The following is a 25542-nucleotide window of genomic DNA, read 5'->3' on the forward strand; positions in this document are numbered from 1 at the left end:
ACTTTGGCATCGAACTGCTGGCCTGTCCTGCAGGTTTGGGATTACCAGGATTCTACAAGTCTGGGAGCCAATTCTAAAAGCAAGCCTCCTCATATACAGACACAGCCTATTGGCTGTGCTTCTCTGGAGAACTCAGAATAAATACCTCCTGATGATGTGTCCCCACTCTGAGCACCTGTGCCACCCACTTTCCGTCTGTCACAGAGTCAGATGTTAGTGTTGGAAGAACTACAGCAAACACGTGCTATCCCACCACAGAAGTGGTAACCCCAGCACGCAGGCGGGGTAAGCTGGGCAGTCAGGTCTCTACAGCACAGCATAGCTCACTGAAGAATCTGCACCCGGCTCAGAACCACCCCTTCCACCTCCTGGGATCCAGGGCCAATGCCCTGCTTTGCTGGAGCAAAGTGGGCTGTAAGTTCTGGTAAAGAAAAGCAAGTCTGGGGCTGGAGAGATGGCTCAGCGGTTAAGAGCACTGACTGCTCTTCCAGAGGTCCTGAGTTCAATTCCCAGCAACCACATGGTGGCTCACAACCATCTGTAACGGGTTCCAATGCTCCCTTCTGTGTGTCTGAAGGCAGCTACAGTGTACTTATACATGATAAATAAAGAGATCTTTAAAAAAAAAAAGGCAAGTCTGTTCTCAGGGCGATACAGTAATAGTCTGTATTCCATGAGCCCCCGCCTTAGCCTTAAGTTTACACACAGATGCTGAACTGAGCCATCTCAGAATTCATTTCAAAGAGAGATATTATTTTTTATTTTAAATGGAAAAACAATAGCTGTGTGTGTTGATACATATCCCCAATCTTAGCGTTCAAGAGGTTGAGGCAGGAGGACTTTCTGACTACAAGAGAGCCTAGTCTACAGAGTGAGATCCCATCTTATAAGCAAGACACTGATGGACAAGGTGGTGTCCACCTTTGATTCCAGCCCTTGGCAGGCAGAGACAGATGTAAATGCCTGTGAATTCAAGACCATCCTCAGCTACGAAGTGAGTTCCAGGCCAGCTAGGACCACACAGTGAGAATGAAACAAAACAAAATCCCACAAAACCTACCTCATCATCATCATCATAAGAATAAAATAAAGATCTAATCATGAAAGCCTGCAATGCAATAATTCAGATTCCAAGGCCCTAGGCAGCCACACAGACACAGGCACAGGGAGGGGAGAGGCCTCGGGACACATGCACTTAAGGCAGTGACACCAAGAGCTGCTTTGCTTCTCAAGGGGAAGCCCCGGAAGAACAGGATTCTAGCTGAGCTCAGAGCCTCCGCTGTGGTGCTGAAGGTGCATGGCCTTTGGGAGGAGAATCCCTTCCCTCATGTCAGTGACAGTGCTATCCTGGACACACGATTGATTTGCTGGTTGCCAGCTCTACAGCCACACACAGCCTCTGGTCACACAGGACAAACCTCCCAGGACACTCTCTCAGGATTAATACCAACCTAAGTCTGCCTTTTCCCCAGGTGGCGATGACTTACACTTCCAGGAGCTGCTCAATTTCTATTTGAATTGGCTTCCGGACAACACATCTGTTTCCACCCCTCCCTCCTGGGAAAGGCCAGGATCCAGGCTCCTCTAGGTAGTCCTAGGCTGAAGAGAGTAGTCTACAGATTGGTCTGCCTGCCCCTCCTCCCTCCTCTTGTGCCAAGCTGTTTTTTGGAAGGAGTGGTAAGGAGGGGCTGGGGCAGGACCTTCTGCTTCTAGCTGAGGCCTGGGAGCCTGCACGGCATCCCCACGTTAACTCTGCCTGCCCTCCAGGGTGAGCTGATGGAGCGTAACCTTTTGAAGCAGCTACAGCGAGCCATCTGGTGCAGATTTTTCAGCTCTACCCTCTGAGGATTCACCAGCGCTGCCAAGTCATAGTAATTCTTTTCTGGACACAGCAGCTGCTGAAGTAGGTCACCTTGCATTTTTATAGCATTTTCAGAGCCAGGAAAGCGGGAACCTACTTCACAATAGCTCCTGGGGTGAAAGAATAGCCGGGATGAATTAGGGAAGGAGGTTCCCAAAAGGACAAAGCACATGGAAGTCTGCTTTGCAGAGTCTTGTCTATGTGTGCCTCACCACTCCACCACTCCAGTCTAATTCCATAGAAAACCGGGCAGGAGTACCTTGGCTGTCTAAGACTTCCCTCTGGATATGTGGAAAAGAAGCCGCCATCCCAGTGAGTCCTCTCTAGTTAGAGGGAGACAAGGCACACTGTGGAAAGGAAACACTAGCCTGAAAGGCACACTTACTAGGATTTGGGGTCTCTTGTTCTCCTCTCTTAAGAGTCACAGTGACATTGAATAGAGAGGCCTCTACTTGCAAGGGAGTCGTGGTGGCTCTGTGAATGTCCTGAGCCTTTAGTAAGCAGTTCCAGCATCCCCCTCCCCCGTCAAAGAGCACATGACTCGGTTTTACTAAGAGCCCTCCTTAAGGCAGAGTGATGAAGAAGTCAAGCAGACCCAATACGCCCACCATACCTGTGAAGCCCTTTGCAGAGGTGGGCCTGCTTGGGTCTGGCAAGACATGGCTGCGTTTGTGTGGGGGGAGAGAGAATTCCACATGTAAGCAGTTCTTCAAGGGGTACCATAAAAAGAACAAGCAGGAAGCCGGGGACAGACACGTGGCATGGGCAGTCATATAATGTGGTGCTAGTCCAAGAATCCCGAGCCTCTTCTCTTGGTCTCTCCACACTGGATGCACTCGCCCTTGCAGCTCCAGCAGGATGCATTCACCATAAGACTCACATCTCCAGGTCTGGCCTCACCTCTAATGATCCTGTATCCAGCGGCTCAATAAACATCTCTGATGGCTGCTCTGGGACCCCTCCCCTCTAAAGCCTGAGCCTGAACCTAGGCATCACCCTTTGGCTAGGGGCCCATGAACACTCTGATACAAGTCAGAACTCTGGGCTCTGTCCTGAATGCCTCCTCTTCTTCTGCCCTCCAAGCTGATTAATGAGGTGTTGGGAACCTGGAGCTGGCAGCCCATGGGTCCACAGCACTTAATATACCAAGTGGGCCTTTTGTACATCAGCTCAGGTAACCTCTCACCCTGGAAGATGATCGCTAATAATTCAGAAGTCTCCCTAAGGCACACATGAACTACTGGCAGGGCCAGATCTCAATGTGGGCAGTGTTTGTCTGCTGCCTGGTGAGCCAGCTTGGCCCTGGCTTGTGGGCATCTCTGGGAAGTCACCATGCCTGTCTTCTTGAACCTTCCATGAGTACCATAGTCACAGCCTTTCTCTGTCAGATCCCACTGCTCACGGCCAGAAGGGCACCGTAGAAAGGCACGCTACGCTATCGTGTTCTATCTGTTAACTCCCTCTTTATCCATCTCGGTAGCCCCAAAGCAGTGCAGGAACCTATGAGTGGTTGTTCAGTGGATCTGGAGGTCCTCCACAGCCGGCCTCTATGACGCTCTCTAGCCTTCATGATTTACCTCATAGATTTCTCTCTTCCAAGCTGCCTGGGTTCTGGAGCACAGTGCCTCCTCTCACAGCTTCCTCCCCGAATCTGTCCAGTGAATGTTTACAGCTCCCGTAAATCCCATCTGGGGAGCTACCTCCTTCAGAGCCTCACCTGTCCCTTCCAGGTGCAGTGACACATTTGCCACCTCTGCACACACGCGTCCCTCTTCCCCACGCTAACACACAGAACTGATTAGGTGTTGGTCTGTCGCTCTCCCTGGAGACTGTGATCTCTATGTCCCAGAGAGCACGGGTCACACATTTTATTTACCTTTATATCTCAACCTATGGCACTCCACTGTGGTGCTGACTGACTAAACAACCACACTGCAGATGCTCAACACACAAGTGTGCACACGTGTGCACATGCACACACACACACACACACACACGCATGCGCACACGCACACACAGGAGAGAACAGAGGCATTCTGGCCTTATTTCAGCTATTTGTCCCACTGACCCTTCCCTGCCACAAGCCCTCCCAGGTCAGCCTGACGTAAGCCTCACTCACCGGCTGCCCTGAGCAATGATGGGCACAATATCATGGCTGGCTCGGAGAGGTTGGGTCTTGGCCTTCATGCGGGCACGGCCGAGCAGATGCTTGGCTTCCTCATGCTTGGCGCTCAGCACAGGTTCCAGCTTGGGAACAAAGGTCCTGCAGGGTAGCACCGGCCAGGATGGACAGTGGGGGATTAGGAGAAAATAATGCAGCTTAGGAGGCTTTAATGGTGTCAAGCCGAGCTCTGCCAGGAAAAGCTTTCTACACACAGCCTTTCCCTTCTTACTCATGCACAAGGTTTCCTCTCCCCCCACTCACCCCACCCCGAGGCTGGGAAACACCCTGAGCTCAGAGAGGAGCAACCTGACCTTGGACCTCTGCTCAGGGGCTGGAAAACGGGCATGGTGGTCTGATTATTCTATTTTGGCTCCCCGGGCAGAAGCAGGAGCTTTGAGGAAGAGGGAAGGAGAAGGTCCCGAGGTTATGCATCTGGGCCTGTGCCCAGACAGATGGTCTTTCCATGCATGGCCTCCCTGTCTCCTTCTGTCTCACAACACCTACACAAGCACCCACTGGAGCCCACACAGCACTGTCCCCGGCTCCCATCTTAGCCACGGGGCCAAGGCACCGCCTGTTATAGTCTTGGTCCTTTGGGGGATAACGTTTTATAAATCCTGGTGTTTTCTTGTCATGGTCTCAATCCAGACTTGTCGGGAGGAGTCGACTCGGGCCTCACAGAGTCAGGGCGAGAGAAATTAAGCTGGACTCAAACCAAGCCAACATATGGCTCGACTTTCATAATAACAAGGGTCCTCTGGTGCTGACCCACTAACCAGATGCATTGCCTCCCTGGTCAGCGCACAGCTGCAGAAATGACAACAGCCTCTTTCCAAAGCTGTATCCCAGACGTGACACCCGAGTTCCAGGAGTAAGGACAGCCCACATGTCCCCATGACAAGATGGCTTTCTCCACAGAGTCCCTCTTCACCGCCAGGCTGGACAGGGCCAGGTGTTCCCTGAGCCTGACAGATGAGAGTGTCAGGACTGGAGGGGAATGTGGACACATTTGAGAGCTGGGCAGTGATGCAGACGACAGCCAACCCCATCCGCTCCTAACCCTATATTCCATGTCCTGTTCTCTCCCTCCATGGGTGCCGGGGTGGGCAAGGATGTCTGTGGCTGAGGTCAGACAGGCTTTGATGTAACTCCAGCATCCACATGTGCTTGATTCTGCCTATAGGGAGGGTCCCCAGAAAGAGAACTTAGCCAAAGGCTTAGGAGGGCATAGATCTCACTCCTGGTATACCCCCAAATCCCTCCTTACGCCACACCCTGATCTCAAAAGGTCCCAGGGACTCTTAGGACAGGAGTGGACAAAGCCTCCAGGCTCCTTGGGACATCCTTAAACTGGCTCTGAGCAGATGATGTGGGTTTTTTTTGTGTTTTTGTCCTGTGTTTTGAACATTGCTGTGGGCCAGAGGGGGAAAGGCTGCTAGATAAAGGCACCGTCTGTGCCATGAGCTCTGGCAGGGCCAGGCGGGCCTTCGGAAGGAGGGCTTCACCACAGTGATGCAAAAGCACTTCTGCAGGCCTGCTGCCCCACGAGGCCTCCATTGGCAAGAGAGGCTTCCCTGACATGGCTTCCAGAGAAAGCAGCTCCCCAAACCACAGCTGTGCTCCCGAGGGCTCCAGTTCCAACAGCAGAGATAATGAGGTCACCATGCACAGAGGTGCCCCTGCAGCAGTGGGCCTCTGGCTTCCAGCCGACATGCTCACAGCCTTCCGGTGACAGCTGTGCTTCTGCGACTGTCGGAGGGCATTTGTCACAAGGCCTGGTGGGCAGGCAGGAGGGCCCCTCGGCAGCTGGCCAGATGCTGCCGCCGAGATCAGCCTTGCCCCCAGCTTTCTAAGCCATTTCTAGCCTCGCCGTTTCCTTTTAGGAACAGCTGTCCACCACCCTCCCCCCTTCATCAACTGCCCTGCTTTAGTCTGGCAGACAAAGCTAGTTTCTCTCCACTGATTAGAAAGGCAGGCTTTCTGGCTGCCTGGAGGCATCTATACTGCAACTTGCCAAGCAGGGAGGAGAGTGGCAGCCACCTTCACAGACTGCAGCCAAGGTCAGCAAAGCAAGGACCCCGCCGTCACTGTGCACCCTGGAGACGGTGGCCCTGTCAGCTTGAGAAGGGTGTACCCCCCCTCCCAGTCTCTGTCTCTCTCTGTCTCCCTCCCTCCCTCCCTCCCTCCCTCTCTCCCTCTCCCCACCGCCTCAGTGAAACAAGCTGGCAGCACTATGGGATGCCAAGTCTGCTCCTGCGATCGCCCACCTCCTAACACCACGCCAAGGGTTGCCCACCACTCTAGAAAGATAGGTTCAAACTCTCCCTGAGGAAGACCCCAATCTGACCCTGGACTAAAGAGAGAAAGAAGGGCCTGAGGGACAACCTTTCTTATCATGAACTGAAACCCACAATCCAGTTCTTCTTTTTTTTTTTTTAAACTAAATTGCTAATTTAATAGGATTTACAGAATGTGGGCTTTTCTGATTCTCTTGCTTTCCATATTCTTAGTCAACAGTCTTCTATACAGTAGAACAGCCATCATTTGGACCTATTTGGCTTCCTTAAGATACATTTTTAGGAAGATTTTGGGAAGTTTGGATGTTTAATTTGCTCCTCAAACACAATTTTCAAACTAGGAAGTGAGTGTTCTATGACTTCAAATGAGAACTCGCTCAACAGATTTTTTTAAAAACGCTTTTGAGTCATTCAAAAGCTGTTTCTACCTCCTTCTTTGCAGGTCTCAGAATTCCTGGGAGGCCTTTTGTTTTCCTAATGAGAAATGGTGGAGCAGTGGATGTGCTGACACTGTCTCTCCTCTTGCTGTGCCTTCCATGCAGATGCCTGAAGCCTTGGAGGAGCTGAATGGTAGAGTTTCCTGTGTCTTCCAGTGGAGAAGAAAACACCATCCAGAATCCTTGCTCAATCACAGATGAGTGCTTGACACAAGTGTCATGTTGTCTGTCATCTGACCCATGGGGGCTTCCTCCTCCCTTCACCTTCTTTCCCTGATGTCGGAAGTCCTGGGGTGCTAAACCCTGCCTGTGCGTCTTCTGCCAAGCTGTTGACTGTTGGCATCTTTATTCACCACCAGCCCAGATCTTTATTTTTCTTTGCACGTGCTTTCAATTCCCATGATCCTTCTGTATCCTGCTTACTGAGGCCTTTAGTGCCCCATTTTCCCCAATATGTCCCACAATCCAGTTCTTTAAAGTCCTTTGGAAATTTCCTGGCAAAACCAGGTAGTATAAAGCCAGGCACAGGTAATATCACCTATAAGTGAACAGTATTTATCAGCATCTTAAAGCCTGAATTTCAGTAGCCCATTACTGCTGGGACAGGATGTAGGAATAAGGCAACCAAATACTTTTCCTCCAGGCTAGCAGTTTCCCACCTGTAAGCACGAGCCTTCAGGAGAGAGATGGCTCACATTGCTCTCCTGTGAGTCTGGGTCTTGGACCAGGCAGGCTATGGTGGGGCGGTGGGGGGCTTGGAGTTGCCACCTAGGGGCCATTTGAATGACAAGACTGGCTCTTATGGAGTGACCACCAAAAGAACTACTTATTGGGGGGAAGCTAGAGATCCACCGGTGTGTTAGGCCCTTGCCTCTAACCCTCACACCACCTGCATCCTGAGGACCGAGGGAGCCTGTGACCTCTGCCCTCTGTTCTTGCCCAGGTTCTTGGAGTGGGGACAAGTTTAACGATGACTTTAGCACCCCTCCAGCTAGGCAGGTTAGGAGATTCCAATCTCTCTCACAGCCAAGGAAACCAAGTGGGGAGGGATCTTTCTCTGCAGCTACATAATCCTGGATTACAGTGATAACCCCTTCATCTCAGGTAAACGGATCAAGGAAAAGGACTGGAGACAGACCTGACAAGCTCTGGGCTGCAGGCAGGGAAGGGAAAGTAGGCAGCATGCAAAAGGGGTCGCTTTGACAGTCAAGGACAGACATTACTACTGCTGCCCTGAGAAGTGTGGAGGAAGAGTGGGTCTGAACTGGCTGTAGATCGAGGGTTTGTGAAGGCACACCCTTCTTCAGTCCATAGGCCACCCACAGAATGAAACCTAAAGAAGGGGTTTGCAGTGTGCTCCAGGAATCCTCACCCCTGGACTATCCCTGCCCACAAGTGTCATCTGGTGAGTGCCCTCAGGGGTAAGTCTCAGTTTCTTCAAAGGCTAACAAGGGCTCAGCTGTTAGAAATAGTCCCTCCAAAGACAGTAAATTCCACAAATGTTAGCCCGCATTACTGTTGTGTCTATTATTAGTCCTAGTGTTACTCCCACCCCTTCGCTCTGGGTCGGGGATCCCTGCACATGAACTAAGGTCATCTGCCAGTGAGGCTACACTGCGGCTGGCAAGGAGAAGCCATGGATAGAAGTGAAGTCGGGGGGAGCTTGAGAGGGCTTACTGGGTTTGCTCCAGACCTGCAAAAGCCTTTGATGGGCTCTGTGGAAAAGGTGACTCCCACAGCACAGGGGGCAGGAAGATGCTGGCAGGGAGCAGAGGAAAGCCAATGCCCTTCTCTACACAGAGGAGGAAGAAAGGGCTCCTAAGAAAAGGCCATTGGCAGGTCAGAACTTAACACCAGTAATGTATCCTTCCAGAGAGGGCAGACCAGCTTTGTGCCACGTTCCCAAAGAATGAAGATACATTCCTCACTGAGGCCCAGGACACGACCAGGTCAGCATGGCAGGGGCTCAGTATGGGGCACAGGGATAGCTGGCATAGCAGATGTCTGAGACACTCCCAGAAGGGACTTTCCTTGAGCTCAGCTTAGCTCCCTCCCACCTTGAAGATGTTAACTTCTGTGAGCTCCTCCCAGGTCAGGCAGGGCTGAGCCAGGAAGGATTCGCTGTGTGGAGTGAGTGTGAGTGCAATGGCAAGCTCGACACACATACAGAGCACTTGAACCTTCCGAAGCACTGGCTTTGTGTGGGGTCAACCCAGGGAACAGAATCCTGGACACCATGGAAGTGGTTAAGTACTTAAAGGCTTGATGTGTTGCTTTGCCGGGTTTTTTGCTTTTTTCCTTTGAGCATCTTTCTTTGTGTCTCTGTATCTGCATGGCTGATGCAGGATAAGGGCAGTGGTGAGATGGTGGGTAAGCCAGCAGCATGGGGCACAACCGCTCCAGTGACATCTTGCCCTGGGCACTCCTCAGTGACCTCTGTGACCCCAAAATACCCATCCCCAAGTTTTGCTAGAAAGCTTCTCATAACGAAATCCCTGACACTCTGGGTCCAAAAAATACCAAAAAATGGCCAGTGACTCAAGATGGCCTCCAAACCCTCTTCCTAGGCTCCTCGATGCACCTAGCCCACAGGACTCACACAAACCCACGTAACCAGGAGCTAAAACTACCTTTTGTGTAGGAGGAGGCAACTGGAGCAGGAAGGAGACCGTTGGATGCCTCTGCGTCCAAACGAGATCTCAGTGCCAGGCTCTCCTCGGGCAGCTACCCTCCACCGATTACCACACGTCCCACCTCAGATGCTCCCAAGCATGGCCACAGCTTCCTTCACCCATCTGGATGCTCCTTCTGCCCCGATCCAGACCCCTGCAAGCCCACACAGGCTCCAGCTGTCGGGGACCCCTCTGTCAGCTCTTTCCTGCCTGCCTCTGCCAGACACGTTCTGAGTACCTGTCCCAAAATGGCACAGCTCCTGCCTCCAGGAACTCAAGAAGAAAGACACCAGTGAGCATTGGTGGCAGTAGGGGCCAGCGGGCAGAGCCATGAGAGCAAAGCGGGGTGATTCCGTGTGAAAGCACAGACACACGCAAGCCGGCTCGAATGTCTCTTCCCTCACAGCAGAGAGCAGATCAAGCTGCAGGGATGTAGAAGGCCCCAGATGCCCAGTCCAAGGGGTTGCTCATCTAAGGGATGACCCGTGGAGGCACAAAAAGGGTGGCTCAAGGCAATGTCCCACAGCAGTCAGAGCATAAGCCTTGGGACCTGAGTGCAAGTCCTGACTCCAAGCCCCGGGCAAGTTACCCGGCCTCCCCTAGAGAGCTCTGTCAGCAGAGCGAACACAATGGCTAAGATCTGTCCACAGACTAAGTGAGATGTACACTGCTCACAGCACCTGGCATATAGCCGGAGGACGAAAATGGCAGTGGCCTCTTTCAACAGGCCACAGTGTCTTAGCCCAACAGGGCCGAGCAAAAGCCTGACCCGTGTTAGAGAGTAGGGGACCAAGGTCTCCTGTAGGATCTGAGGTCCTGAGTCTTTTCATGGCTCACCTCCATGGCTGACTCCTTAAGGTCACCTTGGAACAAGCTGGCCCAGATACAGCAGGCCCAAGCACTGGGTTCTGCTATCAATGCAAACTTGTCCTGTCGTCTTGTAGAAGAGTGACAATTGGGAGCCTTTGGGTTAACCTGGCTGTCATGGCTCTGTGATTGTAGCACGGTTTATTCAGATTCTAAATTTGACTGAACGGGAAGCAGCACCTTTTGCTCTTCAAGCCCCGAGAGAGTTTGCAGTGCTCAAAGAACGAAGTGTGGCAGGTACTGATGGGCAGCCACTGAGACAGACAGCTACAAGCACAGACCACTCTTCTGCTTCGGGTCGTCCGCCCCTTAGCACAGGCTCTGAGCCCAGGACCTGAGTGCTCTCTGGCACTCCTGGGGCATGAGCCAAGGGAAGCCAAGACTCTGGGCATCTGTAGCTGTAGCATCCCTAAGTCCATCTCACTGAGAGGGGAGCCCTGGGGCGTATCCAGACAACACAGCAGGGCTGGACTTACGTTCCCTGGCCCTTCAGCCTAACTGTCTACCTAGCAGGGACTTGACCTTCATGCCTGTGGCTCTATATGCCAGGCACTCTAAGGGGACATTTTATTAATCTTGGAACAGAATCTTAAAACAAGCCTATGTCTCCCCTCAGACACATAACACCAATTCATCATATATACACATACATACACACAAATACATATGAGAATCATACAATCTATATGCACACATGCCATTTCTGAGATCTGTCTGTCTATTTTCTAGACAAGGTTTCACTAGGTAGCCCAGGCAGCCATGGGACATGTACCTCTGTTTCCGCAGCCTCCTGAGTGACAGATGGGCTTGCTGTTATGGGCCATCGCACTGGGCCCTCATATTTGAATTCTGATAAAAAAAAACCCCAAGGCTACAGACAGCCTGTCAGGTTAAACCGATCTAGGAGTCTAGTCCTGAGAGCTCTAAATATCCTCACAGGCATGGGTGGAAGTCTTTCTCTAGCCCTGATTGAGCGGCTCCTTTAAGAGAACCAGGTTTTGTTACTCATTTTCTGTGAGCAGGCCAGGGGCTTGCCTTCTTTCTACAAGGACTCTGAGCAAAACCCCAGCAGCTGTGCTTCCTTGTGGTCACACTGGAATGGGCTGGAAGCTGAGGCTGGGAAAGCACAGCAGCTGCAGGGAAAGGGACCCTCTCCATAGCACCCAGGAGCCTTTACAAGGCTCTCTCAGAGGGCTGCAGGTAGAGAGAGCATAGAAGGAGCAGAATACCACCGAGTACCACAGTGGCGGGGTCAGATAAGGATGTGGTCAGAGGCTGAAAACAGCAGCCCGGAAGGCAGAAGAAAAGTCAAGTTAGACGTACATCTCTCCACCTGCCCCCCAAGCTGAGCACAACCCCGACACTGGGCACCCTCGTTTTGCTAAAGCAGGCTACGTTTCCCAATTTTTGTATGGTGACATCTAACCCCCAGTGTGACGGGATCAGAACAAGGGGACAAACTGCCTCCCATATAAAAGGTCCGCCAGAAAACCTTCTTGTCCCTTTCTACACGCGAGGACACAGTAAGAACATGCCGTCTATGAGGAAGCAGGCCCTCACAAACACTGAATCTTCTGCCTTCTCACTCTTGGATTCCCAGCCCCCTAAACCGCAAAAATGGCGACTTTAAGTCGTTATAAGATGCATTCTGATGGGGTTGGGAATTTAGCTCAGTGGAAGAGCACTTGCCTAGCAAGCACAAGGCCCTGGGTTCAGTCCCCAGCTCTGAAAAAAAGAAAAGAAAAAAAAAAAGATGCATTCTGTTGCAGAGGTCTGGCCCGTGTATTGGGCAGGATGAGTCGATCTTAGTGAGATACACAGGGAGTGGCCTGATCAGGGAGAAGAGACAAAGCTACTACTGTGGGCAGACATCATGAGACTCTTCCCAGACTGATGTCATGTGCAGCTGTGGGAAAAGGAGCCCCTCCCAGACCAAGGCCTCTCGGCCTCATGTCCCAACAAAGGCGTAAGGCTGCCAAAGGCAAGGGCCAGCCTCTGAGCGGGCACCAGCAGAGGCTCAGGCTCCCATGGGGCCCCCACCACACCTCAGGTGTGTATTCTCGCTCACCTCTCCCAGCACACTATCTGGACACCAGCGTCCCTAAACCAGAAAGGAAGGGGCTAGAAAACAGTCTGTGGACCTGCTGAGAGGCTGGGTGGGAAATCCTTGGCCCTGAGCCCTGCACACTCCTCTGATTAGGAAAAAGAGCAGGTCAAGTTCAAATGTTGTGTTCCAGGCTGGAGAGATGGCTCAGTGGTTAGGAGCACTGACTGCTCTTCCAGAGGTCCTGAGTTCAAATCCCAGCAACCACATGGTGGCTCACAACCATCTGGAATAAGGTCTGATGCCCTCTTCTGGTGTGTCTGAGGACAGCTACAGTGTGCTAGTATACATAATAAATAATTAATTATAATGATAACATAATTACAAATTATTAATAATAAATAATTCTTTTTTTAAAGTTGTATTCCTGTACTACCCCCAAGGAGTTCCACACCCAAGCCCAGTAGCTTCACAATAACCCTATGGACTAGAAGGTAACTATGACGTCTCCATTTCTCCTGTTAAAAGAGGTAGAAGCCTGCGCAGGGGAAGAGGCCTCCAGGACACTGAGCAGGTAATTGGAAGGCTTTGCTGCAGACCTCTGCACCCAGTGGCCTGGCCCAGACGACAGGCAGGCAGCAGCCTGATACCTTCTATGGGGCCTCAGGAACGATGGCTGGCAGCAGCCACCATCTATGGTGAAGGTCTGCCTTTCTCCACTGGCCTTTGCAAGGTTTCCTACTGCTCTGGGGTACAGAATATGGAGGAACGGTGGTAAGGAAGAGCCCTTACCTGCTCTGACCTGAGTCCTGCTGGGGGTTGCCCGAGTCCCAGTCCACGTCTCCCGCTGGTCGCTCTAGGGCCCAGAGCAGAAGCAGAGATCAGGGCAGAGCCACCAACTGGTGAACACAGAGGAGAGATGCTCTACCCTCCATGTGGGCCAACTGCCTGTGCTCCCCAAGTCCACACACTAGAATCTAATCTGCACTGCGCTGGGATTAGAAAGCTCTGATCTGAGAAGTGGAGGCGCAGGCTGTCAGGCTGTGGGTGACCCTGGATTGGTTAGGAGAACCCATACATGCCCTCGGGTAAGGGTGTCTTCTGGAGTCTCAGTGCACACCTCCAGCAGGGTTCCTGTGGTCCTTGGCCCAGTGGGCAGGACGCTCACCCTCTCGGGGATGTGCTTCTGTCTGCTAGCCCACCAGAGGGCACTTTGCCACACTGGGGATGGCGTGGGACAACATCATTAGAGGGAGTGCAAGCAGCTGCTCTACAAAGAGCTACCAGGCTCAGGGCCTCTGTCCCTAAGCTCAAAGACTAGCCTCGCACTGATCCGATCCGGAGGGCCACAGGATTTGTGGGGCAGTTAGGGCTGCATGTGCCTTACAAAGGACCCTATGTCCCAGATGGACAGTGATTATGTGGGTGACATTACTGCGCAGGTCCTATCTGCTCCAACTCAGGTAAAGTGAGGCTCACCTGATGCATCCTTGTCCCAGGATCGAGTCCGTTCTGGGCTCCCTGTGGTGGGAGGTCTCTGTCTGCAAACCTTCAGCATCTCCTGCAGCAGGAGGCGGTTCCTCTCTACCTGATCAGACAGGGACAAAGCATTTGCAGCAGAGCCCAGAGCCTCCAGGCTGCCAGCTCTCCAGAACATCTCTGGCTGGTCTGTCCTGGGAACTAAATCCTCCTTGGAGGTTAGGGCTGTGCTGCCCAGATCTCCCTTTGTGTTCAGACCATCTCCAAGCGGGTACGGCCTTCCCTTCTTCAGGTTGCTTAAGTGGGTGGTTTTGCAGGGACCAGGCCCCTGTGGCTCTCCCGCAGAAACTTGGTTGTTGGGACTTTCTTGTAAAGAGCCAGCCCCTGGTCCTGGGTCCTCCTCATGATCGGCCAGCATCCACACTGCTTCTGGAGTCCACCAGCTTTGTTCACTCCAGCTGTCAGGAGTAGATGGCTTGGATCCACTGTTCCTGGCAGGTTTCTGCTCATTAACATGGCTGGCCGGATGTCCATCATTAGGGTTCTGAGCATGGGGGACCACAAGGGCATCTGGTAGAGTAGAGCCCTCTGGTAGGCTCCAGACCGCTCCAGGCTTGACATGGTGGCATTTGGATTTTGTGGTGGATGGATGCTCACAGGAAGTGGGACGGGGATTTGTCCCCTGTTTCTCTGCTGTCATTTTCTCCTTCAAGGCCTTCACCTTGGACTCCAGCACAGAAGGACCTTGGTTCTGCAGCCCCCATGTCCTGGGAGGCTTGGGGGGCATCAGGTTAGATGGTCGGTCTTCCTGGGGGCAGAGTGAAAGTCTCTGGAGAGGTCGACTGCTTGGCTGCTCAGCACCATGTCTGGCCATAGCTGGAGTCACTCGCTTGGGGCTTGGGGTTCTGCTCCCTGACCTGGACGCTCTGCAGGAAAAAAGAGAAGCTGAGACCCCGAACCTGGTGGGCTCCAGTAACCTGCTTGGTCTCTACAGTGCCCTGATATAGACCCCCTGCTCAGATGGTATACGTCAAGAAGAGGGGGTGTCCTCTATATAATGTGAACATTGGAAAGGACAAGTCACAGTACAGTAAAACAAGTTACTAGCAAGCTTACTTTCTGCTGGCATGAGTAATGAATGTTCTTTCCAGGGCGTGAGGGGACTGGGGAGGGTGACTACTGGAGCATGGTCAATAAACCCACCGAAGAAAACAATACCAGTTTTTCTATCCCCATCTTTAGGGTGAGCAAAACAGGGCCTCAAGCAGTCCAATGCAAAATGTGAACCGTGATGAAAAGCAGTGTAACCAATGCAAAATGGTGAAAAGCAGTGTAATCCACCGGCCCTGGGCTAAAAGAGGCTCCAGAGGAGAATGGCAGTGTTGGCTAATGGTCAATACTGAGCCAACCCCAGTGCCTTAGACTAGAGTCAAGCTGTGCTCAAAAGGAGATACTGACAGTCACAAACTATAAGCTATCTGCTCTATGTGAAGCAGAGGCTTTCCAAACCTTTAGACGTTCTCTAAAATAATTCCGACATGTCCATGCTAGAATGCTATTTTATATAAATAAAGATACCATTTATTATATAAAATTATTATGTATTATATAATATAGAAATAAAATATTGTTTTTAACAGATGGGGAACTGAAGCATAGAGAAATTACATCACATAGATGCCACAGGGGGAGCCAAGTTTGTAACCAGAACCTTGCCATTCCAAGCCAGGACTCTTCAAGGACAGTGAGCCTTTAACTGCACGCCCTGGTTCTCAGGTAAGAGCCCAGTCCACAGAGATCGCAAGATTCATTAGTATTATACAGCCTTTTGGTGGCTGGGCTGATTCCACTAACTTTACAGAGAATGAAGTGACAACTGTTTTCATCATTGTATAAGCTACTGTGTCTTAACAATTACTCAGAACACTCAGAAGTCTTCCTAGTCTACCTGGGTCCCATATGAAGTAAACTCGGTGTATAAGAATGTGTGCGTAGACGACACATTAGAAGTTAATCATTCCCTTCTTGCAATGGGGACCCACCATAAGATGTTCTTGAAGGCTAAGTCCATTACAGCCATTTACTATAATTCAATTTATATGCTTTTCTGGATATACCTACTTTATCAAGCAAGATACATATATAACGCAAAATTTCACAGCAGTAAATCTGTGAAGTTTAAGAATTATAGAAGTCATCTTTTCTACTAGATCATCTGGAGCAGCGGTTCTTGGCATCACAGGATTTCATATCAGACATACTGCATATCAGACAGATATTCATATTACGATTCGTAACAGTAGCAAAATTACAGTCATGAAGTTGTATCGAAAATAATTTTGTGGTTGGAGATCACCACATGAGGAACTGTATTAAAGGGTCGCAGCATTAGGAAGATTGAGAACCACTGATGTAAAATGTACTAGGTTTCTCTTTGCAGCCCAGCTACCTCTTCTCTGAGATCCAATCCAGAAGCCCAGGTTGTAATATGAGCTTTCAGAAAAATTGGCGGGTAAACTCTGGAACTATGCTCTAGAATTGTCCGTAGACCTTAAGGAGTGAGATCGTCCCCCTGAAGGCCTCCGGACGATCTTCCTGGAAGACCTCGTATCTCCTAGCACGGATGCTCTAACTCAGAAAAAACCTGGAATAAAAATGGACGGGGAGGGCGGGCCTCCTCGACCCTTCCAGCTCTGTGGCGGCGGGAAGTCGGGTCTCCCTGGGTGTGCCCCGCCAACCCGCCCGGCTCTTCACCGTACTTACTGAGAGCGGTGCGCGGGCTTGGTTGCCGCCTCCATCCCCTCCATCCCTCGGAGAGGCGAGGCCCTGCCCCGCTCTCCCTGTCCGGGGCTGCTGCAGAGTCCCAGGCCGGACCTGCCCTGAATCCGGGCCGGCGGGAGGGCGGTAATATGGCCCGCAGGCCTCGCCCGGGGAGCGCGTCCCGCCCCGGGTCCCGCTGGGCGCCAGGAGCCGCAGCGCCCGCTACTTCATAGCTTTGCTTGAAGGTGAAAGGCCCAGCCCGCGGCCTCACGGGCCGACCAGAGAAGAGAGGGCGAGGAAGGCGAGAGGAGGGGCGGCGGAAGGGGCTGGAGGAGCCGCGACCTCGGCCTGTCCCCACCCCCAGCCTTCTGCGGCCTCCCAGGGTCGTGGCCGCTCGACCGGGGCGCACGCCCGGAGCCCAGAGCAGCCGCGGCTCCGCTCCACTCCCGGAACGAAGGCCGCCTAGACGGCTGGAGGATACACCCTGCATTTGGGGCGCACCGGCCGCCACAGGGCCGTGTCCCGGGCGCCGACCAGATCCCGAGGGACTCGGGCGCGAAAGCGGAGGAGCGCTCTGGTGCCTGGGGGGGCGCAGCAGGAGCGCAAAAGGCGGCGAGCTTCAGCCGACTCCACCCGGCTTCGGTGGAGCGGGAGGCTGAGGAATGGCCTTTGTATGGATGGGTTTCGGGATGCATCGGTGGGCTTCTCAGGGCCGCCCCATCACCCTTGGGCGTCCTCTTAGGTCAAGATCATTGGCCGTCGCTCTTTGAGGCAGCAGGGTAAGCTGACTGCTCATCGGGTCCACCAAAAGCAGGGCCTGCATTGCCAACGGAATTGGGAAGGAACCGCTTCTCTGGGAGTGGAGGATTCCTGAACAGACCTGGGTACATGCCTGAAAGAGAGACCTGGCAACTGTGTTCCAAATTCATGGAGCTTTCTAACCAGAAGGAGGCAGTGGCCAAATCTCTACAGGGTCCAAGCCCACGTTGACAGCTCTCCACCACCCCCAAAGGAACAGGAAGAGGAACTAGGGCATTTCAGACATCTCTGAAAAGAGAAAGTGCTCACCCTTCTTTCTTTGGCCAACAAGTTTCACTTCACGTACTCTTTTGTGCTGCTAGAAGGCGAGTATAGCTACTGGAAAGGCTGCGCAAAGCTAAGGTCTGAGCAGGGCACAGGAGGGAAACAACAGTTCTGGCCCCTGTGCTGGTATAGTCCTGTAGTCCCGGTTGTTCCAGAGATTAAAGCAGGAGCGTCTTGCTGCAAGTTCAAGGCCAGCCTAGGCAATTTAGTGAGACACTTTCTCAAAATGAATAGCGAAGAAACATAGTACTGGGCGTAGAGAATTTATCGCGCAAGACGCCCTGCGTTCAAACTGAGTACTATGGAAACGGAAAAGAGGTCTATCTCCCCTTAAGTGAGCAGAATGGGGGAGGGAGCACCTAGGCAGGTAATCCAGCCCACATCTGAGAGGGACTCTGGGAAACTGATTGGCCCAGGACCAATTTAGGAACCAGGAGGTTGTCCAGGGCAAACCCTGTATAAATGAGCAGGTCCAAGGCACACAGCTCTGCTCTGGTGAGCAGGAGCTGAAGCGTCTTCCTGCCATGTTCACAGAATGAGTTCCTCAAGGCACTTTCTGCTCTGGCTTAGTGCTGGTCATATCACATACACTGACAACTCAGTCCACGGAGCGTCTGTCTCTCTGCACAGACACTGCTCTAACCACTGCACACTCATCTTGCGGCAACCTCAAGATCCAGACTATTGTCCCTTTGTACGAATAAGGTGGTCAGACAAAGCTGGTAAGTGGCAGGTCTTCGAGGACCCCTGATCAACACGGCGTTCAGCGTGGTTGTCGGCATCTGCAGCGTTGCATGAAATATTTAGTTTTTGAAAACTCAAATCGAGGGGATGCTTCAGCTTTTAAGAGCACTTGCTCTTGTAGAGGGCTGAAGTTGGGTTCCCAGCGTTCGTGTGTGTGTGTGTGTGTGTGTGTGTGTGTGTGTGTGTGTGTGTGTTGGAGGCAGTCGGCTGGGCTTCTTGCTCCGGCTTCAGGGAATCTGATGCCCGCTTTTGACTTCCAAGGGCACTTCCACACACATGGCATATATACACACAAATAAAAATAAAGATCTTAAAAACAAACAAAACCCCCTTGAATTAGGTGGTGCTTCATGCCTTTAATGCCAGCACTTGGAAGGCAGAGGCTGGTGGATCTTTAAGATGTTGGTTCTGGGTAGCCTGGGTTCCCCTAGCAAGCACGAAGCACAGGTTTGGGTTTGATGCCTGACACCACACTTGAATCATAGCACTTTAGAGGCAGCCAGGCAGTGGTTGTACACACCTCTAATCCCAGCATTTGGGAGGCAGACACAGGCAGGCTTCTGTGAGTTCAGAGACAGCCAAGGCTATACAGGGAAACCCTGTCTCAAACAAACAACATAAAACAAAAATAGGAAGAATCACGAGTTCAAGGTCATCCACAGGAACATAGGGCAAGTCATGGTCAACCTTGCAAATGTGAAACCTGTCTCCAAAAACCAAATGGCAAAACCTCCAATCAGGGCAGGAAAGGTGGCTCAGTGGTTAGGAGCACTGGCTGCTGTTCTGGAGGACCCAGGACAATTCCCAGCAACCATTATGATAGCTCACAAGCATCTGTAACTCCAGTCCAGGGTATTCCACACCCTCTTCTGGGCTCTGAGGGCACCAGGCATGAAGTAGTGCACAGACACACATGCAGGCACACACATAAAACAGTTGAATAATAACAGTAAACATCAAATCATTTGGGGAACAGGGGATTTTTTTTTTTTTAAGATTTGTTTATGAGTACACTGTAGCTGTCTTCAGACACACCAGAAGAGGGCACCAGATCCCATTATAGATGGTTGTGAGCCATCATATGGTTGCTTGGGAATTGAACTCAGGACCTCTGGAAGATCTGTCATTGTGCTTAATCACCGAGTCATCTCTCCAGGTCCAGGATAAACTTTTTAATACCCAAAATGTGCTGTCGGGTGGTCCTACCTGTCTTACCTAATTCCTAATGTCCAAGGTAAACCCTGAAAACGGGTTAGCCCCCTTCCTGTGTTCCAGGGGCAGTGTCATAGATGCTGCTCTCTGTAGGGACCTACAAAACTAAGGCACTTCATAGGCTCTCTTAAATCTCTACAGAATTGGAGGGGGGTTGGCTGGAGAGATGACTCAGTGGTTAAGAGCACTGACTCCTCTTCCAGTGGTCCTGAGTTTAATTCCCAGCAACCACATGGTGGCTCACAACCATCTGTAATGGGATCCCGATGCCACCTTCTGGTGTGTCTGAAGGTCTGAAGCCAGCTTAAATAAATCTTTAAAAACAAAACAACAACAACGAAAAATCTTTACAGAGGGGAATAGTGTGCCTCCACCTTGGTGATGTGGAAATTCAGGGTACAAGAGACATTGGCATGCGCTGGGCCACAAGCTGGCGTAGCTAGAACGTGAACCTAGTCCTATCTTTCTGGCTCTGAGGTGGTCTGCTTTGCTTCTTCCCATAGGTAATTCCCCAGGATTCCTGGTCCCTTCCTTCTGAAGAAGTTAATGATCTGTAAGGCAGATTTCTGAACATTTCAGTGAAGGCTTAATGTTTAAAGGAACCCTGCCTTTCCCAGGGGCCTCTAAGATGCAAACAGTCACCTTCAGTTTACTCATTAAATCTGTTCAGGGAGAAAGAGGAGGAGCCTCCAATCTTAATGATACCAAAGAGCAAATTCTTAAAATGCTATGTTAAATCATCTCATCACGTGGGCACGACAGTGCATGCCTATAATCCCAGTACTCAGGATCCACAAGCAATGGGATTGCTATAAATTTGAGACAACTCTGGGCCATATGTAGCAATTACTAAGGCCTAGCCTGGGCTATATGTAGCAATTACCAAGGCCTGTTAGGGCTACACAGCAACCCCTGCCTTCAAGAAAACAAGCAAACCTTCCCCATGCTATCCCCACTTCCGAGGGAACCTCTCTGTTTGTCTGGGTTCTGCTCATTTCCACAGATATTTGTTGACTTCCTCTGCTGTCTCAGGGACTCGAAGCACCACAAACTGTGAGCCTGAGGAATTTCCACCAGCACTGAAGCGGGAGGGCACAGGCTATACACTTCTGTTGGAGCTTCAGGTCAGTCTAGCACTTAGCATGTAGATTGTTTGCAGGAAGAGCTGAATGGGGGGAAGGCGTTGTGTGGGAAGGGGTATCACTGGCAAGCTGGAGCTCAGAATGAGCAGAGGGTAGCAGGAGGACAATGCATCTGAGAAAGAGTAGTGTGTGGATGTGTAAATGTGCCTGGTGAAACAAACATAGCCCCTCACCACTCTCTAAGAAGTCTTTGGACAGAGCATAGTGCCGTTCCCTTCAGCACCTCCCCTCCCCCGCAACCCAAGATTCTCCACTGTGCTCGGAACCCCTTGCTTCAATCCACTCAGTCAACGATCCTGCCACTGACACCTTCCTTCATGCACTGAAGCCTCGATCTTTCTTATGAGCCTGTTGGGAGATAAAAGCTCTTGGGAGGTAATTAGGTCACAAGGCTGGGTCCCCATGATGGTGTGATAAATGAGAGTAGATGTAAACCAGGAGCAGAGTCCTCACCAGACCCCGGTCACACTGCCTCCCCAATGTGCAGCCGTCAGGACTGTGAGAAAGAAGTGACTGTTCTTCAGCCATACAGTCCATTCTACCTCTTTTTTGTTTGTTTGTTTGTTTGTTTGTTTGAGGCAGAGTCTGCTATAGCCCAGGTCGGCCTTTAACTCTCATGAGTTATAGACATCCTGCTGCTACCGCACTGGTGGTGCAGGGGCGCTCCATAGCATCCTGCATCTGCCACACTCATCGGAAGCATCCTGCCCTTGTCCTAACATCCTGCTCAGTCTGATGACCACACAGGTTTTCCCATTAGAAAACCCACAGTGGTAGCATTTGTCTGATCCTTGCTGTGTCCCTGGCTACACAAAAGGTGTGGATGGCTAAGAAAGGAAGGAAGGATGGATGGATGGAAGGAAGGAAGGAAGGAAGGAAGGAAGGAAGGAAGGAAGGAAGGAAGGGCTGGCTGCTTGCCAGGTAAGCTTGGGTTGCTTTCAAGGGCTTTGAGTGTCCGTTGAGAATAGCCAGTCCTGCCCTCAACTCTGAGAATGGTCAGGGTAGGCATTCAGGTTCTGACTGATATGCACAGGACCCTACCTACACTTGCCTGGGACTTCTCACACTGTCCCTCTCCCTCACAAGGCCATTGAACATAGACAGCAGAGCTGAACTCACATCCCAGTTCTGAGATAGGCTGGAAATTCAGAGATGAAACAGATATCAGGTAAGACAGGAGAGGGAGACGAGGCAACGAGAGAGAGAGAGAGAGAGAGAGAGAGAGAGAGAGAGAGAGAGATGAGAGATGCAATGACAAAGTAGAAGACACCACAAAGGAGTGTGGTCAGCAGTGTGGCCGGCCACTGGGCATCTCCAGATGCCACCATACTTTCTGCTATGTCCCCCTATACACTGCATGTGTGGTGAGAATTCTGGAATTTTGGTTTCTTAGAAACAACAACAACAACAAAAGTATTATAAATGTTTTCGTTTTAATCCCAAGTGTGGGTATATGGGCTGCTTCACAGTCGCTGACTGTGATTTGCCTCATGCTCCAGCAGAGCCATGGTTTTGTGAGCTGCACAGTTTCTGTGACTGTGTGACATTTGGAATTCTGGGAATTTTTCAGGGTTTATATAAAGGCTAGAGCTCCAATAGGTGGGGTGGTTGGCTGCGTTTTGTTAGCAGTTGTGCTCAAAGAAGAAACAAGAAGAAAGAAGTTAGATTCAAGGATCTCTCTCTCTCTCTCTCTCTCTCTCTCTCTCTCTCTCTCTCTCTCATCTGCATCCCTTTCCCCTCTATCCTTCTTTCTCTCCTATCTAGTAATAGGGGGTAAAACATAGTGTGGAGGGGATAAAGGGTGGAAAAAAGAACTCACAAAGTAGCAAAGACCACCAGCTACACGCAAAGAAGAAACAAGAAGAAAGAAATTAGATCGAGAGATAGCTATCTCTGTCTCTCCCTTCTATCCTTTCTCTCGTGATAAAAGTAAAGGTGGGGGGTAAAGGGGTGAGGAGCAGAATTCACAAAGTAGCAGAGATCAGCTACAGCATGCACGCACACACACACTGAGCACACTCTTGCACACTCATGCACCGACTCTCCCATGCCACAATGGCTGCAGCTAAAACCCACGGAGAGCAGACAGGTGGTTCTTACCTGCCCACTGTCAGCCTCTCCTGCTCCCCAAGATTGTCAGGCCAGCAGCTCACCCGGACAGGATCCTTTCCCAGAGACTTTAACTCCAGACCTCACTGGCTGGAATGCTTCTCACCCTGCCTGAACTGATGCTGTCTTTACCAGGCAGCTGCTGCAGAGCTGGAATCCAACTGCAGATTTTTATATCATAATCCCAATCACAAGGGAATGGCGGGGATTAGGAAAGCCTTTTACTGCTCTGCCCCTGGACTCTGCACAAGGTTGTCATTAGCATAGGGAAAGGATCTTTGACCCCTGGGCTGTCAGTCAATAGTCACTGTCTCCAGTCTCAGCTGTGAACAAAAGACTCAGGTAGAAGTGGGTGACACGGAGGGTGACTGAGGGTGGAAGTTGTTACTATGACGCGTTTGACCTTGAGAAAAGACGGGAAAATGCTCTGTGCTGTATTGCTAATTGGCTTAATACATCGCAGAGGCTATGAAAAAAACTATCCTGGCAATGTTCTCACAGCAGCAGTTCAGTAAAAAGCCGGGGCTATTTCAGGGAAAGCTAAAAAAGGTATTTGACAGGTTTCAACACTATGCTGAGTAGAGTCTGCCTAAACAGGATAAAAATATCTTTCTCAAATCCTCCATGCATCAGCCAACATGCTACTAAACGGTGCATTCATCGGTGGCCCCATCAAAGGTGGAAATTGGCTGAGGGCATTTGGAACCACCACAGTCATTTACTGTGGTTTATAAAAAAAAACAAACACATGATCACTTAGAAGGTCAAAATAGTTATACTTCTCAGTGGATAGTGAATTGGATCGTACTTTTTACTTTTTAAAGTTGATGTGAAGTTTTGAGTTTTTATATGTGTCATTCTTTCTACTCTTATTCCCTTTCCTCTCCCTCCTATCCTCCTTTCCCTCCTCACCCCTCCCTCCCCTCCCTCTCCATCCCTTTCACCTTCCCCCTTTACCAGTCACCTACTTCCTCCCAAATAATCCTCCTTCTTTATGTGATTTATACCCATTAAAAAAGGACGCAAACTGAACACAAGATAAATGTTTAAAAATGTAAGTTACTTAAATACAACACTTATCAAACAGAATCAAAAGAAAAAATATCTTAGGCAAAAAAAAAGAGAAAGAAAGAAAGAAAGAAAGAAAGAAAGAAAGAAAGAAAGAAGAAAAGAAAAAAGCAGCAATCAATCCATTAGGAGTCAGGTTTTTTTTAGGATTTATTTATTATATGTATATGAATACACTATAGCTATCTTCAGACATCAGAAGAGGGCACTGAATTCCATTCCAGACGGTTGTGAGCCACCCTGTGATTGCTGGGAATTGAACTCAGGACCTCTGGAAGAGCAGCCATTGCTCTTAACCTCTGAGCCATCTCTCCAGAAGTCAGGTTTGTTTGTGCACAGCTGTAACACCAGGTACTCCAGAGGCTGAGACTGGAGGATCTCAAGTTCAAGGCCAGTTGGGGCTACATAGTGGGACCCAATCTCAAAAACAAATAAATACAAGATAACTGGAAACAACTCAAATGTCCATTGGTGACAGGATAATTAAGGCATAAACATAAAATGAAATGTTGGACAAATAATGGTCGCAATCAAACATGACCGAGTCTTACTAACGTTTTGTTGAACAAAGGAAGTCGAAAACATAAAAAGTTAAATAATGTGTAAAAGGCTAGGGAGAATGCTCAGTGGGTAAAGTGCTTGCCATGTAAGCAAGACGACCTGAGTTTGGATCCCCAGCAACCATAATGGAAGTTGGAAGAGGCAGAAAGGTGGAGACAAGAGATTGATAGACAGCGAGTGTAGCCAATAGGTGAGCTCTGGTTCTATGAGCACCTCTCTCTCAAAAACAACCAAGGGTACTCATAAAATAACACATTAAGGTGGGGGATTATGAGGAAGGCACTCAAAGACAGTTTTCAGCTTCTGCACTTGGATTCATAAACATATGAACCCCCCCACACACACACAAAAACTTAATACATTCCTTAAAGACACATGTGTGTGGGGTACAACTACTGTGGAAAATAAGAGAATTAATTAATACAGATCAAAGTGTCATTCTCAATGGGAGAAGAGAATGTGGGGGTGGCACTTGGCAGAAGCATTAGAGAGTTCTAAAGGCAAAGGTGGAACTGGGGGTGTAGCTCAGAGAGTGTCCAGGGTTCCATTTTTAATCCGTAGAGACACACACACACAAATTGTGAAGGTGATACTTTGTAACTGTGAGTGGTGAGTGGGGTGTTACTCTATGTTGTAATACATCTGTGTATCTGTTTTTCACAATTTAAAAGTGTGCTGAAGCCATGTGGAAGAGCCTTGGGGTGAATACAAGCTCTCTCCCTCTGCCTTGCCTGAGGGTGCTTCTTCTGACCTCCTCTGCCTGCCCGGACACGCCTCAGGCTCTGACCCAGCCTCACATTGCAGAGTTCCAAAGGGAAAACCATCTAAGCCTGGTTGTTCCTGCCATTCCAGCCCTGCTCCTTAGTACTGGCTTCAACATGATGACCCCCAGTGTGCTTTGAAGCTGTGAAGCCAGGCAGGTCTGCTCTATGGAAGTTGTCTTACCTGGAGAAGCTTAGGGGTGGCTAAGTTTATCCATCTGTTCAATCACTACTCCAGTCCATGCTGACTCTTGACCAATGCTCACCCCCATTTTAAAGAC

At 50.5% G+C, this 25542-nt stretch overlaps 1 protein-coding gene across 8 annotated transcripts in view; it reads right to left on the bottom strand.

The window, feature by feature from the left end:
- Window positions 1–23004, bottom strand: part of Kiaa1614 (KIAA1614 homolog) — a 38476-nt gene extending 15472 nt beyond the window's left edge. The window contains exons 1-4 of one of the 8 annotated variants that reach the window (XM_006250087.5): window positions 22863–23004; window positions 13822–14747; window positions 13135–13198; window positions 3981–4124 (exon numbers count right to left, since the gene is read on the bottom strand). In XM_006250087.5, coding sequence (XP_006250149.1) covers window positions 3981–4124; window positions 13135–13198; window positions 13822–14695 — 1082 coding nt within the window. In that variant the 5' untranslated portion in view covers window positions 14696–14747; window positions 22863–23004. Of the gene's footprint in view, window positions 1–3980; window positions 4125–13134; window positions 13242–13821; window positions 14748–16584; window positions 17043–22862 lie in introns of those variants that run through there. The other 7 variants (XM_017598985.3, NM_001427644.1, XM_006250090.5 and 4 more) reach the window with 7 other exon arrangements.
- Window positions 23005–25542: the final 2538 nt, after the last annotated feature.

Source organism: Rattus norvegicus, chromosome 13 (assembly GCF_036323735.1).
Source record: "Rattus norvegicus strain BN/NHsdMcwi chromosome 13, GRCr8, whole genome shotgun sequence".
Classification (NCBI taxonomy): domain Eukaryota; kingdom Metazoa; phylum Chordata; class Mammalia; order Rodentia; family Muridae; genus Rattus; species Rattus norvegicus.